The sequence below is a fragment of the Xenia sp. Carnegie-2017 genome, unplaced genomic scaffold, assembly GCF_021976095.1.
Source record: "Xenia sp. Carnegie-2017 unplaced genomic scaffold, XeniaSp_v1 HiC_scaffold_20, whole genome shotgun sequence".
In the NCBI taxonomy this organism is placed as follows: domain Eukaryota; kingdom Metazoa; phylum Cnidaria; class Anthozoa; order Malacalcyonacea; family Xeniidae; genus Xenia; species Xenia sp. Carnegie-2017.
Window position 1 is genome coordinate 12051520 of NW_025813483.1, and position 23531 is coordinate 12075050.

Below are 23531 nucleotides of genomic sequence, written 5' to 3' on the forward strand. Positions count from 1 at the left end.
GACAAACTCCACACTGTTGTACATGGTTCAGCGAAGATGGACAACATTTTTAATGGATTAGAGAATGTAGACACCGTCGTGAATGGCTCAGAAAAGGTTTGTCTCAGTGAGGCATTTTTGAAGAAGATAGACTCCAACATAAGTTCAGAGAAGATGGAAGTCATTGTAAGTAATTCAGAGAAGATGGACACCATTTTGAATGACTTGGAGAGATTAGACAAAACGAAAGATGGATCAGCACTAATGGAAGCCATTAAGAACCGTGAAAAGACTAAAAACATTGTTTCTGGTTCAAAGGTTGCGGATATCACTGTAAGTGGATCAGAAAAGATGGACACGATCGCGAATGTTTCAGAGAAGAGGAATTCTATTGTGAATGATACAGAAAACACGAATCGCATTCTGAATGATTCAAAGAAAAGTGAAATCATGTCGACAAGTACAGGGAAGAGAGAGAGCATTGCTATTAATTCAAAGAACAAGAAAAGCAGTGTGGCAGGCTCGGAAATAGAAAATATCGTCACTGATATAAAGAAGACGAAAAACATAGAGACTGCTTTTGAGAAAACAGAAAACAACATGAGTGCCTCAGATGAGAATAAAGCTATTGAGACAAGCTCGAAAAAAATAATGGAGAGTAATGTTTCTAGTGTTTCATCCGTGTCGGAAAATGACGCCCAGTTAGAAGATAGCAAATCAATTATTGCTATTGGCAAAAGACGACGAAAGAGTCGACAGGAGGGAACAAATAAGAAAAGGAGGATGTCACTTTTTGATAAGATTGTGCAAGAAAGTGTTTCTGTTGATGCTGAAGCGAGATCTTCAACTAGAAAAAAATCTGTCGATAGCGCGATGGGTTTGTCTCCTGGGCCGTCAAAGAAATTGCGTGGAGCCAGAAGAAGCAGTTTGTGACGTAACTTAGTGATGTCATGCGCAAAAGAAGTATTACGTAATCTATTCTGAGTATTTGATGTTAGTAATGACGTTGATTGATAAACTACGATAAGCAACAAATCACGAAACATGAAAATTAAAATTAACTTTAGTAAAAGTTGTTAATGTTGTTTTTCTTTGTGACATGACTTTTTTACCATATCGGGATGCAAAAATTAGAGTCGATAAGAGAAAGATAAGATCACAAAATTCAAAATAAACATGGAACACTTAGACTAAACTAGTTTCAATGAATTTCATCTTCACTTCGGTAATTCAATCTTCAAACTTGACCACTTAAATTAATCTGAAGTTTTGAGATTTTACCTTGCTTATTAATTGCAATGCTAAATTTCCGTTTAGTCAGCATTCCATGAAATGTTTGTATATGTTCAAAAGGAACCATTATCTAATGCTCAATGTGTTCATCTACTTTTACACAAATACCTTAAAAACACTTGTGTCTTTCTTAACTCGCATTACCTTAACTGTTTGTAAGGAAACATTTTCTCTTTTTCTAACTCTTGTAATTCCAACCATTCTTGAGAAAACTTTGAACACTTAAGCTAAACCAAAGTTTTAAGATTTTTCTTACTTATTGCTATGCTTTATTGCCATTTAGTCATGCTCCAACAACAACAAAAAACACGTCCTATACATGCGAAAGGAACCATTAATGTTCAATATGCTCATTTACTTTTGCACAAATACCACAAAAAAACACTCTTGTCTTTATTTACTCACATTACCTTAACTGTTTGTAAGGAAATCCGAAACATTTTTGCTTTTTTTAACTCTTATAATTCCAATAGAAGACGTGATAAAAATACACATAAAAGCTTTCATTCAAATCGGATCAAAATTTTCTTGTTTTTGACCAATCAGAACTCGAAAAAGTACGTCCAATAACAATGCTAGAAACATCATCCGAACAACCAATCAAATCATACCCATGATATCATCAAATAAATCTTTCACAATTCATTCACATCCAGATGTGACACCACCTTACAAGAGAAAGGTAAGTTCGTAAAAGTTTCATTTATAATTAATAAAAATACTTCAAATTCCTATAAATTCGACGATAAACATGTCATTTCATGGATGGTTCTGTTCTAGCTTACTTTGAAACGTTTTTTGGGTGGTTTTTGGTGCAATTTGCTGTTTGACAGCGTTTCTCCGACTACGTTTCGCCTTGCGCGAGGAGTTCAGCGTTAGAAAAATAATAATTTCGCTGTGTTTTTACTTGTTTTTTGCCTACAGTTAGCTTTTGGAAAATTTTGAAGTAAAGTTTTGTCTAACATTTCACTTTTAACATGATTTTGAGCCTTTGGTGGTCAATATGCTTTAAGCGACGAGCTCGCACGACCGACATGGTTTCACTCTTAAACGCAAAAATTTAAAAGAATTCTCAGTCATATTCTACAAAAAAGCGAAATGAGGATTAAAAAGGTCATGTCTAACACCGTTGGCTGTTTATTTATTGCAAAAAACTGAACTTTTAAGCAAAAATATCGGAAATATAATTGTCGCATGACATGTCGCATGACATGTTTACCAACGCATCATGCAAATTTCGCGCTCTTTTTCTCTCACTAGATGATTGACATTAATTAGGCAAAGTCGATGTGCTAAACCTAGAAAAACAACCCCTCTAAAAAATCGTTTGTTTGAGTACAAAAGAAGCAAAAAGTTTTTCGGATCTTGGTTAATTGTTTAAATTTCACCGCATCCTATGCTAAATCCACGGATGCATTATTATAGTGAAATTCTCGGAAGCCGAATGTTTATGTTTGCACTGGTTTGCACCTATAGCCCACAATATTTTACGCATTCATGGGCGAGATATACCATTTTTGAGAAATTTTTAGATTAACATTTTCAATTTTTCTCAGAAACGAAATAAGAGGAATGTCGCCAAAGCCAGCCCGCTCCCAATCGTGGAAAAAGATATAAATATGCAAAGAAAAGGAGTACATTGGTATCAGATAAATACGGTAAGAAAATTCAAATGATTTTTCATTATAATAAACTTCATTACTTTATTTATTTATTATTTGCTATTTGCTTCATGTTACATGTATAAAAAACAAATGCGTAGCTACTTAGCGAATTTGAATTAGTTATTTCACATCGTTAGCTGAGTATACTAAATTCAAAATGCTGTATCCATGATGTTCAACTTGACTTGATTGGTCAATTCAAAGAGACGATCAAATACAGAGTATTTTTCTTGATTTACTTGTGCACACATTCAAAACATATTTTGTCCGCAAAATATTGCAAAAACCAAATTTCTTTTAACAGTTAATAGCATAATAAAGTATTTTAATAAGACATAGTCCAGTACATACTCTCACGTATATAAAAGGGAGTAAAATTAAGTGCAACGTATAATGAACAAGATATATGAAGATTGGAAGCCAAACTTGAAGAGCATAGTAATGAAGTCTTTATGACTTTGTTCTCTTGAAATCTATATGATATCGAAAGAAATATGAATGCATGGTCGATGTTGTACTTGTCCATACACCAGCAACTTAAAGTCGTATTTTTCCCTAATAATTCCCATCTTAATTGCACGAATAGAATGTAAATTATTATAATTTTTTCAAACGATCCAAATGAAACTGATGATGAAGAATACAAATCACCAAGACGTCTGTAACACTCACAAAAGCATCTAAAGAGGAACATTCATGAAGAGAGACAACTCAAGTAAAATAAACTTATAGCCAATGGTTTAAAACAACGAAATCTTACAAGTTAATGTTGTTAGTGGTTGCTCATCGTTTTGCAAGGGCAGCATTTTCAGTTGTAAGTGGCTCATCGTTTTGCAAGCGCAGCGTTCTCTGTTGTGAGTGGTAGCTCGTCGTTTTGCAAGCGCAGCGTTCTCTGTTGTGAGTGGTAGCTCATTGTTTTGCAAGGGCAGCGTTTCAGTTGTTAGTGGTTGCTCATCGTTTTGCAAGCGCAGCGTTCTCTGTTGTGAGTGGTAGCTCATCGTTTTGCAAGCGCAGCGTTCTCTGTTGTGAGTGGTTGCTCATCGTTTTGCAAGTGCAGCGTTCTCTGTTATGAGTGGTTGCTCATCGTTTTGCAAGTGCAGCGTTCTCTGTTGTGAGTGGTTGCTCATCGTTTTGCAAGTGCAGCGTTCTCTGTTGTGAGTGGTTGCTCATCGTTTTGCAAGCGCAGCGTTTTCTGTTGTGAGTGGTTGCTCATTGTTTTGCAAGCGCAGCGTTCTCTGCTGTGAGTGGTAGCTCGTCGTTTTGCAAACGCAGCGTTCTCGGTTGTGAGTGGTTGCTCATCGTTTTGCAAGCGCAGCGTTCTCTGTTGTGAGTGGTAGCTCATCGTTTTGCAAGCGCAGCGTTCTCTGCTGTGAGTGGTAGCTCGTCGTTTTGCAAGCGCAGCGTTCTCTGTTGTGAGTGGTTACTCATCGTTTTGCAAGTGCAGCGTTCTCTGTTATGAGTGGTTGCTCATCGATTTGCAAGGGCAGCGTTTTCGGTTGTGAGAGGTTGCTCATCGTTTTGCAAGGGCAGCGTTTTCAGTTCTTTGGTACACCATCTTCTTTTCATTGAGAGTGAGTTGCAAGCTGGAAGACATGTTTCACATAGCCAAATTTGAAAAAAAAACACGAAGAAAAGTGAAAAGAAAAGCAAGAAATTTGAAAGCAAAGATTGCAGAACAATCCTTTTTGAGGAATAATATCAATTTAATTAAGACTAAGATCTTAGGAACTGTAGGAGAAATTTTGTAAATATTGCACGATACATTACTCCTTGCATGACAATATTTTTCCTGTAGGCTTCTATAAGCTGGTGTTAACATGTTTTGTGTCCATACATGTGTTTATATGCCCTACTATGATGAGGTATAGCCTTGTCTTGGATGACTAATTATGATATATAAAGCTGCATTGTCTAACACAGCTTTAACTCAAACAGATATCATAAAGTTAAAAGGTTTTTCTTTTTCATTGTTTTTGACCATACGACTTGCATGTAATTTTTTGACCCAAAGTGCACAAGTAAACCTCTAAAAATACTGCTGTTGTCGGCGCAAGAATTAAGATGGAACACTAAAACAGCTAAAATGATGCACAGACTAACGCAACACGATTATCTACCTAAAGAATGTGGTTAATGGCATAGATATATGAGCTTTCTCCAATCATGGATCAACGCTTCTGTTAATCTGCATCACGGATATGCTAAAGAAAATCAATTAGTAAAGATTTTTACCTCATGTGAACATTAAAATAAAGGTAAATGATGTTGATGTGTTCAAAATTTTTTAATTTGCAAACAGAGCTAGTGCATGAAGACACAATAGTTTTATCATTTTTAACATCGGAAACTTTCACTTAACAAACTAAATAATTCAACTAAATAAGCCAACTGCTAAAAGTTTATGAAAAGCAGTTTGTTGTTTAAGACGACAAATCTGTAGGTGCTCAAGTTTTTGTATGAATTTTTTTCTGACTAACTATTATAGTTTTTTTTTGCCATTCCTTGAATTTTCTCAACACTAGTCTCAAAAGAAGTTGATACATAATATAAGTGTGATTGTAAGATGTATATATTTTGATTTAGAATTACCTTAATCTACGAATATGATATATGAATCCTACGACTATTTTACACACTTTGTTTTGATTGAAATTCTTATTGTTTCCATCCCTTAAATTTTAGATGTTTTCCTTCACAAACTAAACCATCTTCACTACTGCTGAATATTTAGAAGAATCCGCTGGTTGCTAATGACGACTAACCTAAAGGTACAGTTCTTATCTTATAAAAATATTTCCTAATAGACATTTTGAGCTGTTTCTCTAGAGCTTTTAAAATTAAATGTAGACGATATTGTCAGAACGGATTTGCCAAAAAGCATGAAAGTGTTGACATGATTACGTAAATTTTTTTTGGAAAATGTTATAAAAAATTGCTATTATATTTTCACAATTGTTTTGTATTGAATTTTCGAAATTTGCAGTTTAAATCATTGAAGTGGATCACATCATGATTGTCGTGGATCATTCATATCCTAGTTGTCGTGGAATATGAGGTACTTAATTGTTTTGACCATTGTTTGCATTTTCACAAACCAACAAATGTAGGGATGTCCGGAAGTAGAGAATTGAGGGCAAGAACTGAGCAAATTTGTGGAAATAATCTGCATGTTAATCTATTTGATTGGGATGATAACTGTAAGTTCACACAAAAATCTTATCAGCAATATAAATGGAATTTGATTAGAAGTTCTTTTATTGTCAATCAACATTATTTTTGTTATAGTTTGAATGACGTTTGTGCAATCTCAATTTTTTTATTGTTTTGCATTAGATCGACCATTATGTATGACTGTCCTGGATTATAAATGGCTATCTTGGTTTACGTCGTGCTTATCGCGTTTTCTTTGCGGTTGTCATGGATTTTGTAAACTACGAATGAAAACGAAAGACAAAGTTTCAGGTGCAGCGTTTTATATTGTTTTAGTTAATATCCTGGTGATCAACACTAACAAAAGGAGGATTGAACATTGGTTTTCATATTTTATTGATTGCAGCGAAACGCAGAGCTTATTAGCGTTGATTTTTTAAAAAACTCATTCTATTGATCACCAGAATACATGACTTAAAAATTACAAAACTTAAAAATTTCGTAAAAGTTCGGTATGAAGTATGGCGAGATTATGTATCCACTGCAAAACGTTAAAAATCAAAATGCTACTTATACAAAGCAAGCACGCTTGAAATTTCGCAAAAATTCAGTATGAAGGATGGCGAGATCATGTCTTCACTGCAAAACGGTAAAAATCGAAATGCTACTAATACGGAGCAAGCACGCTTGAAATTTCGCAAAAATTTGGTACGGATGGCAAAATAATGGTGTCCACAACTAAACGTTACAAATCGTGAGCATGCCTAAAAATTTCGTAAAAATTTGGCATGAAAAAATGGCGAGATCATATCTTCATTGCAAAACGTTAAAAATCGAAATGCTACTAATACGGAGCAAGCACGCTTAAAATTTCGCAAAAATTCGGTACGGATGGCAAAATAATGGTGTCCACAACTAAAGGTTACAAATCGTGAGCATGCCTGAAAATTTCGTAAAAATTTGGCATGAAAAAATGGCGAGATCATATGTTCATTGCAAAACGTTAAAAATCGAAATGCTACTAATACGGAGCAAGCACGCTTAAAATTTCGCAAAAATTCGGTACAGATGGCAAAATAATGGTGTCCACAACTAAACGTTACAAATCGTGAGCATGCCTAAAAATTTCGTAAAAATTTGGCATGAAAAAATGGCGAGATCATATCTTCATTGCAAAACGTTAAAAATCGAAATGCTACTAATACGGAGCAAGCACGCTTAAAATTTCGCAAAATTCGGTACAGATGGCAAAATAATGGTGTCCACAACTAAACGTTACAAATCGTGAGCATGCCTAAAATTTCGTAAAATTTGGCATGAAAAATGGCGAGATCATATCTTCATTGCAAAACGTTAAAAATCGAAATGCTACTAATACGGAGCAAGCACGCTTAAAATTTCGCAAAAATTCGGTACAGATGGCAAAATAATGGTGTCCACAACTAAACGTTACAAATCGTGAGCATGCCTAAAAATTTCGTAAAAATTTGGCATGAAAAAATGGCGAGATCATATGTTCATTGCAAAACGTTAAAAATCGAAATGCTACTAATACGGAGCAAGCACGCTTAAAATTTCGCAAAATTCGGTACGGATGGCAAAATAATGGTGTCCACAACTAAACGTTACAAATCGTGAGCATGCCTGAAAATTTCGTAAAAATTTGGCATGAAAAAATGGCGAGATCATATGTTCATTGCAAAACGTTAAAAATCGAAATGCTACTAATACGGAGCAAGCACGCTTAAAATTTCGCAAAAATTCGGTACGGATGGCAAAATAATGGTGTCCACAACTAAAGGTTACAAATCGTGAGCATGCCTGAAAATTTCGTAAAAATTTGGCATGAAAAAATGGCGAGATCATATGTTCATTGCAAAACGTTAAAAATCGAAATGCTACTAATACGGAGCAAGCACGCTTAAAATTTCGCAAAAATTCGGTACAGATGGCAAAATAATGGTGTCCACAACTAAAGGTTACAAATCGTGAGCATGCCTAAAAATTTCGTAAAAATTTGGCATGAAAAAATGGCGAGATCATATCTTCATTGCAAAACGTTAAAAATCGAAATGCTACTAATACGGAGCAAGCACGCTTAAAATTTCGCAAAAATTCGGTACAGATGGCAAAATAATGGTGTCCACAACTAAACGTTACAAATCGTGAGCATGCCTAAAAATTTCGTAAAAATTTGGCATGAAAAAATGGCGAGATCATATCTTCATTGCAAAACGTTAAAAATCGAAATGCTACTAATACGGAGCAAGCACGCTTAAAATTTCGCAAAAATTCGGTACGGATGGCAAAATAATGGTGTCCACAACTAAAGGTTACAAATCGTGAGTATGCCTAAAAATTTCGTAAAAATTTGGCATGAAAAAATGGCGAGATCATATCTTCATTGCAAAACGTTAAAAATCGAAATGCTACTAATACGGAGCAAGCACGCTTAAAATTTCGCAAAAATTCGGTACAGATGGCAAAATAATGGTGTCCACAACTAAACGTTACAAATCGTGAGCATGCCTAAAAATTTCGTAAAAATTTGGCATGAAAAAATGGCGAGATCATGTCTCCATTGCAAAACGTTACAAATCGTGAGCATGCCTGAAAATTTCGTAAAAATTTGGCATGAAAAAATGGCGAGATCATATCTTCATTGCAAAACGTTAAAAATCGAAATGCTACTAATACGGAGCAAGCACGCTTAAAATTTCGCAAAAGTTCGGTACAGATGGCAAAATAATGGTGTCCACAACTAAAGGTTACAAATCGTGAGCATGCCTAAAAATTTCGTAAAAATTTGGCATGAAAAAATGGCGAGATCATGTCTCCATTGCAAAACGTTACAAATCGTGAGCATGCCTAAAAATTTCGTAAAAATTTGGCGAGATCATATCTTCATTGCAAAACGTTAAAAATCGAAATGCTACTAATACGGAGCAAGCACGCTTAAAATTTCGCAAAAATTTCGCAAAATAATAGTGTCCACAACTAAAGGTTAAAAATCGTGTGAATGCATAAAAAATTCGGTACTAGCCAGGGCAAGGCGGGTGCATCGTGCGAAGATTTAGTTTGGAAGATTGTTAGGCTATTTTTTTTTATGGTTGTACTCGTCTCCAAATAAGCTCAAATATCTTCGTGTATTTTTGAGAAGGGGTCTAGGCGGATATAACGCAGCAAAATATTGGTGTCTATTGTCTCGTCTATCGTTCATTAAAGTGCGCTAAAACGTTTTGGGGGGAACAAATCGACAAAGATGGCGATATAAGGCTTGTTATTTTTTATTTTATTTTTTTGAAAATTTCAAGGACGCATATTGTTTCGGTCACCTCTTTCGACAAACTTGTAAAGATAAAGTCAGTCTATGATACTCTGTAAATGTGACTTAGACTACTAAAATGTTGGTTTTTGTAAAGATAGTTGGTAAAAATAGACAAGATGATCGAAATCATGTGCCACTGAGGGTTTTCCTCCGGTGAAATATTGAACACTTGTTCGATACGCCGGTTTCCCTCATCAAAAAAAAAAGGGTGGCCAAGTCTGGAACCTACACTACGAGTATTGTACGGTTATCGGGTTGTATTCCCGATCCACTCAAAGATAAATCAAGACGTAAGATTTTCTGTGCGTATAATGCTAAATTTCACCTTACAAATAACTTCAAGCATGGCAACGATGGTATGTGTTAAGTACAAGTTCACAATGTTTGATGCAATTTATAGGTTTCACTTAATTTATTCATCTCAACATTTTCATTTTTGTTGAAGTGGGTACTCCTGAAGCAGAATTTTCTGATTAAAAGTACGTCGATCGACAGCGTAATGAGCTTACTCCTGGACCATCAACGAAAGTGCAATCGAAAAAAAGAAGCAGCAAATCTTCTAATGGTAAAGCAAACAAGTGATGTTATACAAAAAAGAATTAAGTACGTAATCCAATCTGAGCATTTTGATGTTAATAATGGCGTTGGTTGCAATAAATCATGATAAAAGGGAAACTGAAGAAAAGCCGTTGTGGAAAGTTATTTACGCACATTGAAAAGATGTTTTGTCTTCCTGTTGACTTCTTCACCACATTCTTCCATCACTACGGCAAAAAACAAGGTTAATAAAGGTTTATAACAGGGCTCTACCAAAAATTCATTACTTTATTGGTTCCCTAACGTAAGGATTTCCGAACGGCTGATTGTAATCCAATGTTGCTGGAACAGGTTGACTTATTACTCTTCTTTCTTGGGTACCTCCTACTGCAGAACTTGTTAATGCACCTCTACCAGCACCTACTGACTTCCTTCCATTTCCTCTTCCAGCCCCTACAGTCCACAAAACATAAAAAGATATTTTACTACCTGCAATAAACACTCTTCTGTGTCAAACTCTCCATACAAACTTACCAATGTATGACACAATTTTTTGCCTTCCTTCTTCAGCTTCTAGTTTTTGTGCTTCAATCAGAAGAATTTGGGTTGCATCTGATCTCTTCTTTTCATTGATTTTAATAGTCTGCATAAGTTCTGGCCTTTTAACACTCTTTAAAATTCATAAAAAGTACGCATCAAAAAATAAATCTGGCTGCAGGCATTAAATATCTGAGCATACTAAAACATTAATGCGATGTTTCTGTCCAACCAAGTGTGCAAATTTGAGATTAGAGTCAAAATGGACTTGACAAATGGAGCAACTATACCAAACAAGTTTTCCACGAATTTCATCTTTACTAACATATTCCAACCCTAAATAATAGATATTTATGTGATTAACAACGTATGTGTATTTACACCTAACCACTGAATAATAGAACATATCACCAATATATTAATACCAATGAGCGGTTCTGGATATGCTTCAAATTCATCATTTGTCACTGATTGATTCATAATGTGTCTGTCATATGGTTTTGAGTTATGCATGTTTGTCCGTTGTGAGGTAGTTTTTCTTTGGTCTATACCTTGTTTCGCCTAGAAATGTTTACCGTTGTCTCACTAACCCTGCAGTGCTCACTTTGAAACTATTAAGATTACAAATTGAAACATTACCTTTCTATGTTTTGCTCCCATTAAATGAGCATTCCAAGGAATATGCCCACTACAAGTCACGTTACAGACCTACAATGTGGTCTGACTTGGTGAATACAATTGAAGTAGAAAAATGATCAGGGTAGTGTTGGATGGTGTGTATTCTATCCTTGTATCATTGTAAGAAATTTGATCTCAGTCACTCACCTCACACGTTATGTTTAAAAGACCTGGATCCACTTGTACACGAACTTTTATTGCTTCGGCAAATTTCTTCACATGTGAAGGTTTAAGAACATGAACTGCAAACATCTATGCAAGAAAGTTTAATAATGTATTCTTCACACTATTCTTTTAAAGTTGCGAGGTTTTGAATAATATACCGGCCACTCAGGAGCTTGGTAATCGCAATATTTACAGTATCTCATTTCCTCTTCGCGCTCTTCATTTGATTTCAATTCATCGCAGGCCGTGTCGTTGGGATTGTCAAATTGTTCATTTTTGACGTCAGTCATAGTTTTGAAAAATACTTCAAATTTACTATTTTTTAAGTACAAAAATTTCCATCCTAAGATCTTAATGATTATGATTATGTTATGATTATTCTTTGTTCCCAGGCCTTCGTTCGCGCCTGTCATAATAAAATAAAAGTCAAAAGTCAAAACAGTGAAAGTGTCTACTGAGTTTTGACCTTTTGACTGTAACGTCTATAATAAATGGCATCTCCATTACTACTCGACAAAAAACATCAAGCAAGACAGCAATTTGATGACAAATGGCCGGGAATGAAACCAACTGTAGTAAAAATTTTAAAGCAATTAGGAGTAAGCACAGTAGAATGGCAAGATTTATTTTGGTAATTGCTATTTCATAATTAGATAGTAACTCAAACTTTTTGAATTTTATTATAACTTATATTGTTAGGGATGTACACAAGGTGACGCTATGGGATGAAAAAGGAGTTTTGAAGATATTTGAGGCACTCAAGTGTGTTGTGTCTGAATACATAAAAGCAGTAAAACAGGTCTGTTTTGTGACATTGTCACTCATTTTATCTTCAATCAGACAACTTTTGAGAAAATAAAATTTCAGTGATGTGTTTAAAATGAATTTAAATAATTTGATGTGCAAAAAAATCACAGACAATCCTTACTGAACTTGTTTCTGAATTTCTACACAACTTTTTAAACATTAAAAACTTTATAACATTACAGTTGACAGATAGTTGAAATGGATGATAAAGTGCAATGTGTACCCAATTCTTAAATTCTTAAGTCTTTTTGTGATTATAGATCATAATGAAAGAAAATGATGACTCTGTATTACTAAAAACATATGTTATGGAATGGACTAAATTCTTTGCTCAATGTCCGTATATTTCCAAGCCATTCAAATCCCTTGAAAGTCATAGTGCTCAAAATAATAGTGGCAAGGCTGATGCTGTCAAAGTTACTGAATCAGTATCAGTAAAGAAGGTGTTTGTAGAAATATATACAAGTTGAATGTCATTTGGCAAAAATAATGACTTACTTTTTTATATTTTCAGCTTATGTTGGATACATGGAATGAAATAATATTTTCAAATATCAATCATAAACTTCAATCTAGCGCAATGAAGCTTGTCTATGAGGAACGTATTGGGGAATCATTCGATCCGCAACTAGTGATAGGAGTGAGAGAGTCTTACGGTAGATTCATAGTGCATTTTGAGCAAACTATTTGTATTTGCTTATGATTTCTTTTGTTGCAGTAAATCTCTGTTATAATGAAGCAGACAAATTGAGGATCTATTGCGATAACTTTGAGAAGGCTTATCTTGAGGCAACAAGACACTTCTACATAAGTATTGCATCACAATATTTGGATGATAATGGAGTTGAAAAGTACATGGATTATGTGAGCTGGATGACATGACACTACATACATATTATGATAGAGTCTGTTTAAAGTTGTATGGTTGTTTAACTTTTAGGCTCATAGTAAGATCATAGAAGAGGAAGAAAGAGCTTTAAGATACCTTGAAACATCAAAAGAATGCAATTCCTGTCACTTGGTGTGTAGGCATGCAAGTCTTTTCATTGATTTAAAATTTTATGAATTTCTTTTGCTTTCATTTGGTTTAGTTGAGTGAAGTTTGTGTTAAAAGTCTTGTAAGTGATGTAAAAGTGTCAATTTTGGAAGATTGTCCAGGATTTATAGCTGCAAATCAAACTGACAGTAAGATGAAATTTTTTTAAGTACATTTACAGCTGCAAATCAAATTGGTAGTTAGATGAAGATTTTTGTGAGTGCATATTTCATACATATTTTATACCTAAAATCTAAGTTGTGTTATCTAGAGTTGTTAAAAATGTTTCATCTTGTGGATCGTGTAGCAAATGGTGTTGAGCCAATGATTACTCACTTGGAGGATCATGTCATAGCTACAGGATTGATGGAAATGATGGATGCAGCTGCAACCATAACAACAGTATGTGACTTAATTTATATTGAACAAAACCTTTTGCTTACATTCTATGTGATTTTTAGGATTCAGAAAAGTATGTTGAGAGACTGTTGATGTTGTATAGACGCTACAGTGTCTTGGTGAAAGAAGCTTTTGATGATGATCCTCGATTCCTTACCGCTCGAGATAAATCTTTCAAGAAAGTCATTAATGATACAACAATATTTAATCTTGATTTGTCGACAAACAATAAATCGTGAGTCTTTGATCTAACTTTATGAAGTAACCACAATTGAATGCCTGCACTGATTACCCTAGAGCTGAGTTTGTTTTAGCCTGTGCAAACTGATCTGATTTGAGATCAATCAATTAAATCAACTATAAATACACGTTAGGGAAAAATGAAAATGTTTGACTTATATTTATTTGTTTAGCATTATTGTTTTTTAAAAAAATTAGATTTTTTTGTGTTTGCACTGGCTGATGCAAACCTGAGAGACATTTGTGAGAAATCTCGAGCAGTTGTAAACCCTCAACCTTCAGTCTTGGCTTGCGCTCAACAGCTCTTGAGTTCTCCCAAAGGTATCTTTGGTTTAAACACAGTAAATAACTTCTATTTCTCAAGTGAAACATATTCTTACACTTTATTTCGATGTACATGTATGTATGTAGCTTGGAAAGTACTCTAAGGGATTTTTATGAGCTTTATTGGGACATTCTCTATATTTTGTAGCTCGAGCAAGACAGCTCCTGAGTCTAAATGCCCAGAGTTACTTGCTAATTTTTGTGACATGTTGTTAAGAAAAAGTGTATTTAGTAAAAAACTGACGTCGGATGAAATTGAGGCTAAATTGAAAGAAGTTGTAAGTGTGTTGGATGTGCCATTGTATATTTCATTCGTGAAATGCTGTTAGGTTTTTTTCCACGTATTTATAGCTTCTTGTGTTAAAGTATGTTGATAACAAAGATGTATTTATGAGGTAATTATTCTGATCGTTTCTATTGGTACATATATTACCGTGCCCATTGGAGGTTAACAAGGTCCTTTCCCTACACGTGACCACGATGGGGGACTGAGAGTTTATCGATATTATCGGAACGGTGATTTCCACAAGGTTTTTCCTTTCCTTGCTGAAGATATTAATTATAGCACATTAATTTCAGAACATTAATTTCAGATACCATAAAGCTCATCTAACAAGACGATTGATCCTGGATTGTTCCACAGACAGTGATCTTGAAGAAAATATGGTAGAATGGTTAAGAGTAAGCTGTTTAGCTTGTTATGCTCAACTGTGTTTATCTTTCATAATCTTTTGTCTATTATTGGCAGGATGTAGGCATGCCTGCAGATTATATAAATAAATTGGCAAGAATGTTTCAAGATATTAAAGTTAGTGAAGATTTAAACCAAGAATTTAAAGATATTAATAAAATGCGTTCTACTATGACAGGTATGTCATTGCAAACTTAGCGTAATCTTTATACTAGTGATTAAGTCAATAAATCTGTGATGCTCGTTTTCTATAGACAATATTTCTATAAAAATCCTCAATGCTGGAGCCTGGGCGCGAAGTTCAGAGAGGGTAGCGGTCTCTCTTCCTCCTACCGTTAGTTCTTTAATTAAGTTATTCATAGTATCATGTCATTTGATTGTTGAATAATAAGCATCATTATGTAATAGCTGGAGGATCTAATTCCTGAAGTGGAAGAATTTTATCGTGGTAAGCATAGTGGGAGAAAACTTCAATGGATTCATTTAATGTCTAATGGTGTGGTAAGAAAACATCTTGTTAATTTTGAAAATGAGATAGTTTGTTTTAATGGAATCTAGTTTATTTCGCCTATAGCTGGATCCTCCCCTGTAAGTAAATAGACTCAAATTGAGTGACAGGTTGACTTCAGCTAACGTTTTAACTAACACCAATGTTTGTTTGTGATTGACTTTTTTCAGATAATATAATATAAAACAAATTCCGAAGAAAACATCAAAATATGAATCAGAACTAAACTGTAAATTTCAGAACTCTTCCACTTCTGTCTGAGGATGACTTTCAAATAAAGTCGAAAATTTACAGTTTACTTCTCGTCTTGTTTTGATTCATATTTTGCAATCTCAAGATGTCTTGTTTCTTCGGAATTTGTTTTATATTATACTTCTTTAAATTGTCGGCTGGTCATGGTTTTTTTCAGATAACGTTTGTAACTATCACGAATGTTTGCGATCAACTGATTTATTTCAACTTATGTTATTTGTGATTGGTTTATTTCAGTTAACGTTTGTGAGCGAACTAGGAAAATACGACATTGAAGTAACGACTTTTCAAATGGCCGTTCTCTTTGCTTGGAATGAACGTCGAAACGACAAATTATCCTTTCATGATTTACGGTAGCTGAACCTTTACTGTTCCTATGTTTATGAGAAATATTGATACAGTCTTCATCTGCACCGTTTTATATTTTTTTTAGGTTGGCGACTGAATTACCAGAGTCTGAACTTCGTCGTACGTTATGGGTATATGTTTTGTGAACTAAGGACAGACGGAATGATGCAATTCTCTTGACCGGTTTTATTGTTTTTTTAGTCTCTAATCGCATTTCCCAAGTTAAAACGTCAAATATTGTTATGTGAGCCCGCAGTACAGTCTTCGAAAGAACTTCACGAAAACTCCTCGTTTTGTGTTAATCACAATTTTGCTATAATGTAGGTTAAAACGGAATACTTTGCAATTTTGTAGTTTCTTGTTCTCTCACGTCTAAATTTTTTTACACAGTAAGAGCGGTAAAGTACAGAAGCGAGGCAAGGTTAACTTTATTGGTCGACTCCAACTTTCTACGGAAAAGCATCGTGAAGAAGATAATGAAGCTATTGTCGCTCTTAGAATACTAAGAATTCAGGTAAAACTAACTCTCTTGTTCATAAATCCTCCCTTGCTAGTCCAGTGGCGTAACCAATAAGGGTTCAGACTTGCCGAATCCAGAGGCCCCATGGCATAAGGAGGCAACTGTTTAGAGTATACTGTTGAACAAGTAACATTTGCACAGTAGTCTTCTGCATAGAAAATAAAATTCAAAGTTTACACGGAAAATCTTACGAGAATTCAAGAACTCTTCACTTTGAGGAATATTCTGCGAATTCCTTTCTTAAGTACAAACCTCGCCCATAAAGGTACATTCTGTACAAAAATTCGTCGGTCCAACTTTTCTCCGTAAAGATCGAACTTGCGCTTAGTCAATAAGGGTTTATTAAAATGGTTATTGATGGGGCCACTTTTATTTCTTTTACTGTGAGCCCTCCCATGCTCGTATCTCAAATTTCAAATTTATTTACTATGAATTATCCTTACGTGCATGTTGTAATTTAATTTCATTGCTTTCAATACTTTAGGAGGGTATTGTACGTATAATGAAGATGAGAAAGACGATATCGAATGCCCAACTTCATACAGAACTTGTTGAAATTTTAAAGAACATGTTTATTCCACAGAAAAAAATGATAAAAGAACAAATTGAATTACTTATTGACCATAAGTATATGAAACGGGACGAGAATAACATTAACAAATTCATTTACTTAGCTTAAAATCTCGAACTTTTGTAATACTGTTATCTATGTCCATCGTAGGATCACGATGGATATTGGTAGCATCAACTATAAATACATACAAAATTGCAATTTTGTTTCAATTTTAGGTTTTGGTCAAGTTTGGTTTTTATTAGTCTTGGTTTTATTGGTCAAGTGTGACAAATATCTTCTTGTTACTTTATCAATGGTGTTTTTTATTCTCATATTTTTACTAACCTTCCGCGTGTCAAATTCTTTCTCTGGTTGAACAATCGTGGGTGAACAAATTCTTGGTCCATCTGAGACTCATCGTCGACGGTTGACTGATGGTACGTAAGTAGCAAGTGCTTATCAGGTTTATGAGTTGTAGACATCTTCAAGGTTAATTCCTTTTCTACTCCTACTTTGATGCTTTCATTTAGAATGGATTATGTTCACTAGATATTGCTTCTAGATTCACTTGGATTCATTTGCAGTGGATTCCAGATTTCCAGTGGTGGATTCACTAAATTCATCCACTGGTTCGTATAGTTCGTAGGCAGATGTTCAACCCGCAATCAGGCAGGTGGAGTTAATTCAAATGTAAACAAAGAGAGGGTAAACAATGGAAGTCGTACATTAACAAGCGTTTTTTTGATTGTCTCTCCAAAAAACAACAGCATGTGTAAGAATTCAATGTAGCATTCAAAATTATGATTCATATTTTACAATGCAATGCCCGTTATGCAGAGAAAAGGTTGCAGATGAAAATGCTTTGCACGTTCACTATTTAATGGATTGTACTGGATACGTTACGTCGTCAAATACTACAAACAGTCAAGAAATGCAAGAAACGTCAGGTGACTACCTTTAACTAAATACTAATCGTAGTAACTCATTTTATAAGTTGATAAATACATTATCTTCGTCCGTTAACTGTGCATAGCTCACTCAAGCGAGAAACTTGTACAGTTCAAATGGTTGAAATCGAAACCAACTTTGGCGCGCGAAGCACATTTACTCAGCTCACTTGTAAGTATAAATATACTCATGCTATATGGCAGTTAAAGAAAACTGATTTTTGTTAACAGTTTCAATTATGTTGTTTTTCTCTTTCAATGAATTGCATGTTAAGGTTAAGCTGCTAAGTTTGTGAGAACTGAGAAGAAGCTTGTCTTAAATTAGAAGCTGCAGAAATAAGTTGTAACACTTGTTGTAATATTTAGACCGATTCTGTTCTTTTGAAATGGAATGAAATTGAAGAATGTTTTATGTCTGAGAATGTTAAAGTTCCATGTGGGTTTCATGAATGTCAACTGGTGTTAGATGGAGATGTATTGCCGACTAAGAGCTTTATGGTCAATAATAATACTCCAAAGACTGTTGAAATCTTCTTTGCAGGTGGTATGTTGACATTTATGCACTGTGTATACTTAAGTACACCTATCCTACCCCAATTATTGACCTTATTTCATTGTGTTAGTGTTAATAAAAATCCTATCAGTAAAGATCAATAGTTAACTACAGTAAGGTGTTTCTTGACATGTTTTCAGATAATACCTCGGCTAGCTCTAGTAATAATTTATCTGATGATGCAACTCATTTGAATGCAATATCGTCAAAAGAAAAGTCCAAAGATGGAGTCTCATCCAATAACATTTATTCTAAAGGCACTTTGTATGATGAACTCATCAAGCATCAGGTACAACTTCGCTTAATATTTATAAAGGTTTACAAAAATTACAGAATTTTTTCCTCTTTAGATACTGTATGGTGATTCTTTTGAGAGGATGAGCGGTCATGCAGCGAGAGGTAATTCAAGAGACATAAATGACAGCTATACATCATATGATGGTGTTTCATCACAAGATACTGGAACCCTAAATAAAGAAAGGTGCCTAAAATTATTTTAATCATAAATGTAGTATTTATTGAAAGACGGTTGTTTGTATCCTTGTTTTAAGATCAACTCTACCGGACCTTCCTACCCAATCATGTCATACTGATGAATTGAGTGGCATTTTACAAAGCGCAAAATCACATGAGAAAAGGAATATATCTAGAGACGAAAAACAGTCGCTTGATTCAGATAATGAAGGTGTGGAATTACCCTTAAAGTCTATTGCTAGATACATTTGCATATAATATTATTATAATATTCTTATATTTACTTTAATTGTTTTATAGAACCATCTGACAGTGATTCTCCACCTGGTGAATTTAAAAGCAGACCAGAAATAGTTGGGGAATCAAATGGGGAATCTGTAGATGATGGCAGTGTTGATGGATGTATTCAAAGCAACTGTTTTGAAGAAGACACAGAGACTGGAAATGAAAATTTTGTAGATAGAGTTGCATCAGATATTGGTACTGTGACAAAGGTCTCAAATGGAGATGATTTATTCACTGGACACCTGATTCAGACAACTGTTGGTAACACGAGAGTACAAGTTACTGAGGACTTTCAAACTGCTCATAATATAGCAGCACCGAGAGATGTTGTCTCTTTTACAGATAACACTCAGTTTCTCTCTCTACCAATCACACCATCAGCTCAACATATCATGGAAAACTCAAAAAACCAAAGTACCGCTGTCTCAAGCTATTTTAGCGGAGACTTACTCCCATCGCTTGTGTCAATCGGTGATAGCAAGGGGAATAAGAGTTCAGTAAAGGATTATTCGCTCATTCCTGATGCCGAATTTATACCCTTTAGTGCAAAATCTGATAAAAATAGACTTGAAGATCTTGAAAAGGGTAGTGACCTCCGTAGCAATGTTGTTCCTGTCACTACCGCATTTGAAATGAACGTTAGCAAAGATCAATTACACCGTAATACATCTATTGAAAGCCTCAATGATGGTAGTCTTGATGACGTACATGGAACGTTCTCAAGTAGCTTTTTTGAGAGTGATCAAAAAAGATATGTTTCTAAAGTTGGAGATTCTATCGCTAATGAAGAAAAAATAACACCGAAAGAAACTTATGAACATTTGAAAGATAGTATGATTACCAGTTTTAGTGCACCAAGTGCTCAAAACCATGGAGATAATTTTACAGAATTTGTATCTGTCTCTCATAGTCGTGCCAGTTACTCTCCATTAACCACTCGTACTACAAACGAATCTTTCCTGCAAGATATCCGTTATCCCATTAGTTACCAAACTCAATCCTACTCATCATCAGTAAACCGCTCTCACACAGCGATATCCCCACTGTCTTCTCCCAGAGGTATTATTACCAATACTGTATCTGCTCCTCGTTTGAGTTACGTCTTGGAGACTGGTGACAAACCTTTCGCTACCGGAGCTGGTGCGATGGATATCTCTGGATCTGTGACTAAAGATGAGGCATTAAGAGATTGCAAACAATTTTCAGACGAAAAAATTCGAGGTGATTTTTAAAAAAAGGATTTTGATTTCACTTTCCTGTATCACCTCTTTTCTCTAAAGTGTCATTGTTTCAACCACATCTTTGTTTAGAAATGTTAGACAGTCTTGAGTTCCGATATTCTCGACGATCTCCGACTTACCTAGAGATGGCGACTCCATCAAAACTGGCAGATCGGGAAGATATTGCGAAGAAATTACAGACTGAGAACGCAGAATATAGAAAGAAGAATCATGAACTTGAAGATAAGTTAAGGGAAGCTTTATCCTTGGTGAAGGTAAATTAAGTGTTTGCATTTCATTTTATTGTTGTGAAAAATATATATATCGTTCCACTTTGTCAACAGACGAAAGAGGACGCTTTGAAAGAACAAGAAGATTTAACTAATGAATTAACGACCGCTCTTAGTATAAAAGACAAGGAATATTCGGAACTTGAGACAGAAAATCTTGTATTGAAAAAAGATCAAAGGCTAAAGAGGAGAGAAATGGAAGAAACAATTAATGAATACGAGAAAAGCCTTTTCAAATCACAGAAACTTATTTTATCTTTACAGGAAGAGGTGAGTATTGTTAAATGAGTGTCGCTTTCAAAAGTCATGTGGTTACTTAGTCATTTTATTTTAATAGATTAAAGTTGTTCGTGAGCAATCTACGAGAAACTCTCCTAGATATTCTGAGAAATACAAGAAACTCTTGCGGGATTACGAACATTCAATTGCCTTATCTGCCAGTATGAAAAATCGCGTGAAACAACTTGAAGAAGAGATAAGAAAGCGTGATGAGAAAATTGATGCTTTTACGTCACGTTTTTCTCTTGAAGAAGATAATATTACCTCATCTCATCGTCATGATATCAAAAGACATGACGCGTACTGGCCGCAAACTACACAGCCACGTGATATGACGAGTAGGAGTACATTTAACAGTAACCATCGATATGATAACGACTCTCCCTACACAAAAGACAATTACCGGAATAGTGACGTTCTCTTGTTTTCTGAAGATTATTATCGTGCATATCAAAATGGCTACGAAAGGACGAAGTATGTTCCTTCAGATCCTCATGATTCGCCTAGATCGTCGCGAGAATCTCGAAGTCGTCGACGCTTTATGGCCAGTGGTGATGGCCTCAGGGGATATTCCATTCCAAAACGAAGTCACAGTTCTGAGTCTGTGATAAAAAATGATTGGGAGAGAAGTAGTTCTCAAAAATCGCATCATTTAAACCGTGCAGGTATTCGACTGATAATAAATACTATGTCTAAACATATGATTTCTAATAAATCCAAAGACAATCTCCAGTCAATCTGGTTTGAGTATAAGGGCATGGGCTGTCAAAAATACAACATCAATAGAATCTCTCATTGGCTTTTTGCTTATCTTTAGCCATTTTTATTTACACAGTTAGAATGATTAATGTTGATTATCCCTTTTCATTTAGGTTCTCATGAAGTGCTTCCATCTAAATCCACAACACCAAAACAGTTCGAAGATTTTTCTCTTGATGATTACAATAAAATAAAGTACAACTTTCCTAGTTCTTCAACAAGTCCAAAACGAAGTCCTGGCAAAGGATCACCATTTGCACCTAATCATCCACAGGAGCTCCACAAAGGAATGAAAATTTTAGTAAGTAGAACTGGTGGAAATAGTGCTCAAGGAGTTTTACGCTATATTGGAAGGCTTCCTGGTAAAGAAGAAAAGATCTATGTAGGTGTGGAACTTCATCAACCAGGTAATTTTTAATCATTGTTTCTTAAAATAGCAGTTTATTTGACAATCCTTTGTTTGTCTCTATTTGTTAAATCTACCAGATGGAAAACATGATGGTATTTTCAATGGTAAAAGACTTTTTGAGTGGTAAGTGTTTTTTTTCATGTTAAAATGTTATTCTTGAATTTTTATCATTTGCTTTATTTGTTTTAGTAAACCTGGTCATGGCATTTTTGTAAAATATGATAAAGTTATTATGGCATATAGGTAGTGACATGTGTCATAAACATCTTTTATTTATTCAAAAACATTAAGGAAACTAAATATTATGTTTACATGTCATCGAACTTGATTGAAAGTTTTACAAAACAAGTTTTCATTAAAACATAAGCATGTAGTAAATAAATGAAATCTTAAACCTTGGACTTTTTAAATGGCAGCACTTTCTTTATGACACTTAACATTGTTGCTGCCGGCTGAGCTCCTGAAAATTGTATGACATTCTCCGGATTGGACTTAAGATATATTTGATAGTGTGGTACACTGTGAATGCCACTTTCCCTTGCAGTGGCAGCCTCTTGTTTCACGTGTTGCACAACATCATCCTTTGTCATATGATTTGATGCTGCTGACCAATCAATATTGCATGCTTCAGTAGCTTCCCGGAGAACATTGAACTTATCTATTCTTTTGGCATGACGAAAATAGTTGTTGAAAAGAACTTCTGCAAGTTCATTTTGTTTGCCAATTGTTTTAGCATAATCAAGAAGGCAATGAGACTTGAGTGTGTTCACTATCATTCTGTTCATATTAAATTTTAAACCCTGAGGAAAAGTAATAAGAGTGAGTTTTTATTGAATACTACTGGTTTACTTACTTGAATGAACTAACCATTTTCTCCCCAAGCTGTGCTAGAGAACTTGTGCCCGTGCGTGCAGCTTCTGCTGCCTGTCGACCATATTTTCTTGCTAGATAGTCAAGCACTGGAATACCTTCATCTGTTGTGTCAGGGTTGAGAAAGAAGGGACACCAATTAATTTGAAAGGAAACGTCTTCTGATAAGTTATGTATTGCTTCTTCCAAATGACGTTTCCCAACCCAACACCTAGAAATTGATGGGAACACAATCAGTTTAGATCAATAGAAATTGATGAGAACACAATCAGTTTAGATCATTACTAAATTATTATACTGCAGGTCAGTGGTATAGATTCCAATTCGCAAGTTAACGTGTTAAAATATATTTTAGTCACAAATTCTATACCAGGGTCAAATGGTATCCGAGGTTATGGCGATGACAACGCATTCCTTGCCGGTTTCCATCCACTTG

At 34.8% G+C, this 23531-nt stretch overlaps 4 protein-coding genes and 2 long non-coding RNA genes across 11 annotated transcripts; 3 read left to right on the top strand and 3 right to left on the bottom strand.

The window, feature by feature from the left end:
* Positions 1–5617: 5617 nt before the first annotated feature.
* LOC124443208 lies at positions 5618–6392 on the top strand. Its single transcript, XR_006947539.1, has 3 exons — positions 5618–5704; positions 5920–5991; positions 6270–6392. It is a non-coding gene; the product is annotated as an uncharacterized LOC124443208 (long non-coding RNA).
* A 3313-nt stretch (positions 6393–9705) lies between these two features.
* On the bottom strand, positions 9706–11744 carry LOC124443179. Its single transcript, XM_046993715.1, has 9 exons — positions 11490–11744; positions 11314–11418; positions 11128–11196; positions 10914–11049; positions 10691–10824; positions 10486–10621; positions 10239–10404; positions 10126–10178; positions 9706–9973 (listed from the first exon to the last, which is right to left on the bottom strand). Exons 1-8 carry the CDS (start codon positions 11742–11744, stop codon positions 10160–10162), a joined length of 1020 nt encoding a protein of 339 aa, XP_046849671.1. The 3' UTR covers positions 9706–9973; positions 10126–10159.
* Positions 11744–17228, top strand: LOC124443177 (cullin-5-like). 2 transcript variants are annotated; one of them, XM_046993710.1, is made up of 20 exons: positions 11744–11962; positions 12031–12130; positions 12399–12581; positions 12653–12794; positions 12857–13002; positions 13079–13159; positions 13230–13323; positions 13446–13576; positions 13636–13808; positions 14286–14415; positions 14489–14532; positions 14731–14818; positions 14886–15006; positions 15083–15162; positions 15237–15329; positions 15826–15941; positions 16022–16067; positions 16138–16256; positions 16327–16450; positions 16941–17228. In XM_046993710.1, the coding sequence occupies exons 1-20, from the start codon at positions 11823–11825 to the stop codon at positions 17133–17135; spliced, it is 2346 nt and encodes a 781-aa protein (XP_046849666.1). In that variant the 5' UTR covers positions 11744–11822; the 3' UTR covers positions 17136–17228. The 2 variants fall into 2 exon arrangements, with proteins under 2 accessions (XP_046849666.1, XP_046849667.1); XM_046993711.1 differs by having other exon boundaries at positions 11773–11930.
* LOC124443184 lies at positions 17008–17442 on the bottom strand. Its single transcript, XR_006947534.1, has 2 exons — positions 17355–17442; positions 17008–17204 (listed from the first exon to the last, which is right to left on the bottom strand). It is a non-coding gene; the product is annotated as an uncharacterized LOC124443184 (long non-coding RNA).
* On the top strand, positions 17224–22635 carry LOC124443175. 5 transcript variants are annotated; one of them, XM_046993706.1, is made up of 15 exons: positions 17322–17446; positions 17540–17781; positions 17847–17956; positions 18043–18128; positions 18323–18500; positions 18650–18798; positions 18860–18990; positions 19061–19194; positions 19284–20489; positions 20579–20763; positions 20833–21048; positions 21116–21722; positions 21930–22223; positions 22303–22348; positions 22415–22635. In XM_046993706.1, exons 3-15 carry the CDS (start codon positions 17890–17892, stop codon positions 22470–22472), a joined length of 3357 nt encoding a protein of 1118 aa, XP_046849662.1. In that variant the 5' UTR covers positions 17322–17446; positions 17540–17781; positions 17847–17889; the 3' UTR covers positions 22473–22635. The 5 variants fall into 5 exon arrangements, with proteins under 5 accessions (XP_046849660.1, XP_046849662.1, XP_046849663.1 ...); XM_046993707.1 differs by having other exon boundaries at positions 17540–17678; XM_046993704.1 differs by having other exon boundaries at positions 17224–17498; positions 17572–17956.
* LOC124443182 lies at positions 22466–23470 on the bottom strand (the record flags this gene model as incomplete). The annotated part of the gene is made up of 3 exons (XM_046993720.1): positions 22466–23025; positions 23093–23306; positions 23466–23470. Coding segments are annotated over 3 exons (630 nt in total), but the record flags the coding sequence as incomplete, so codon positions are not given.
* Positions 23471–23531: the final 61 nt, after the last annotated feature.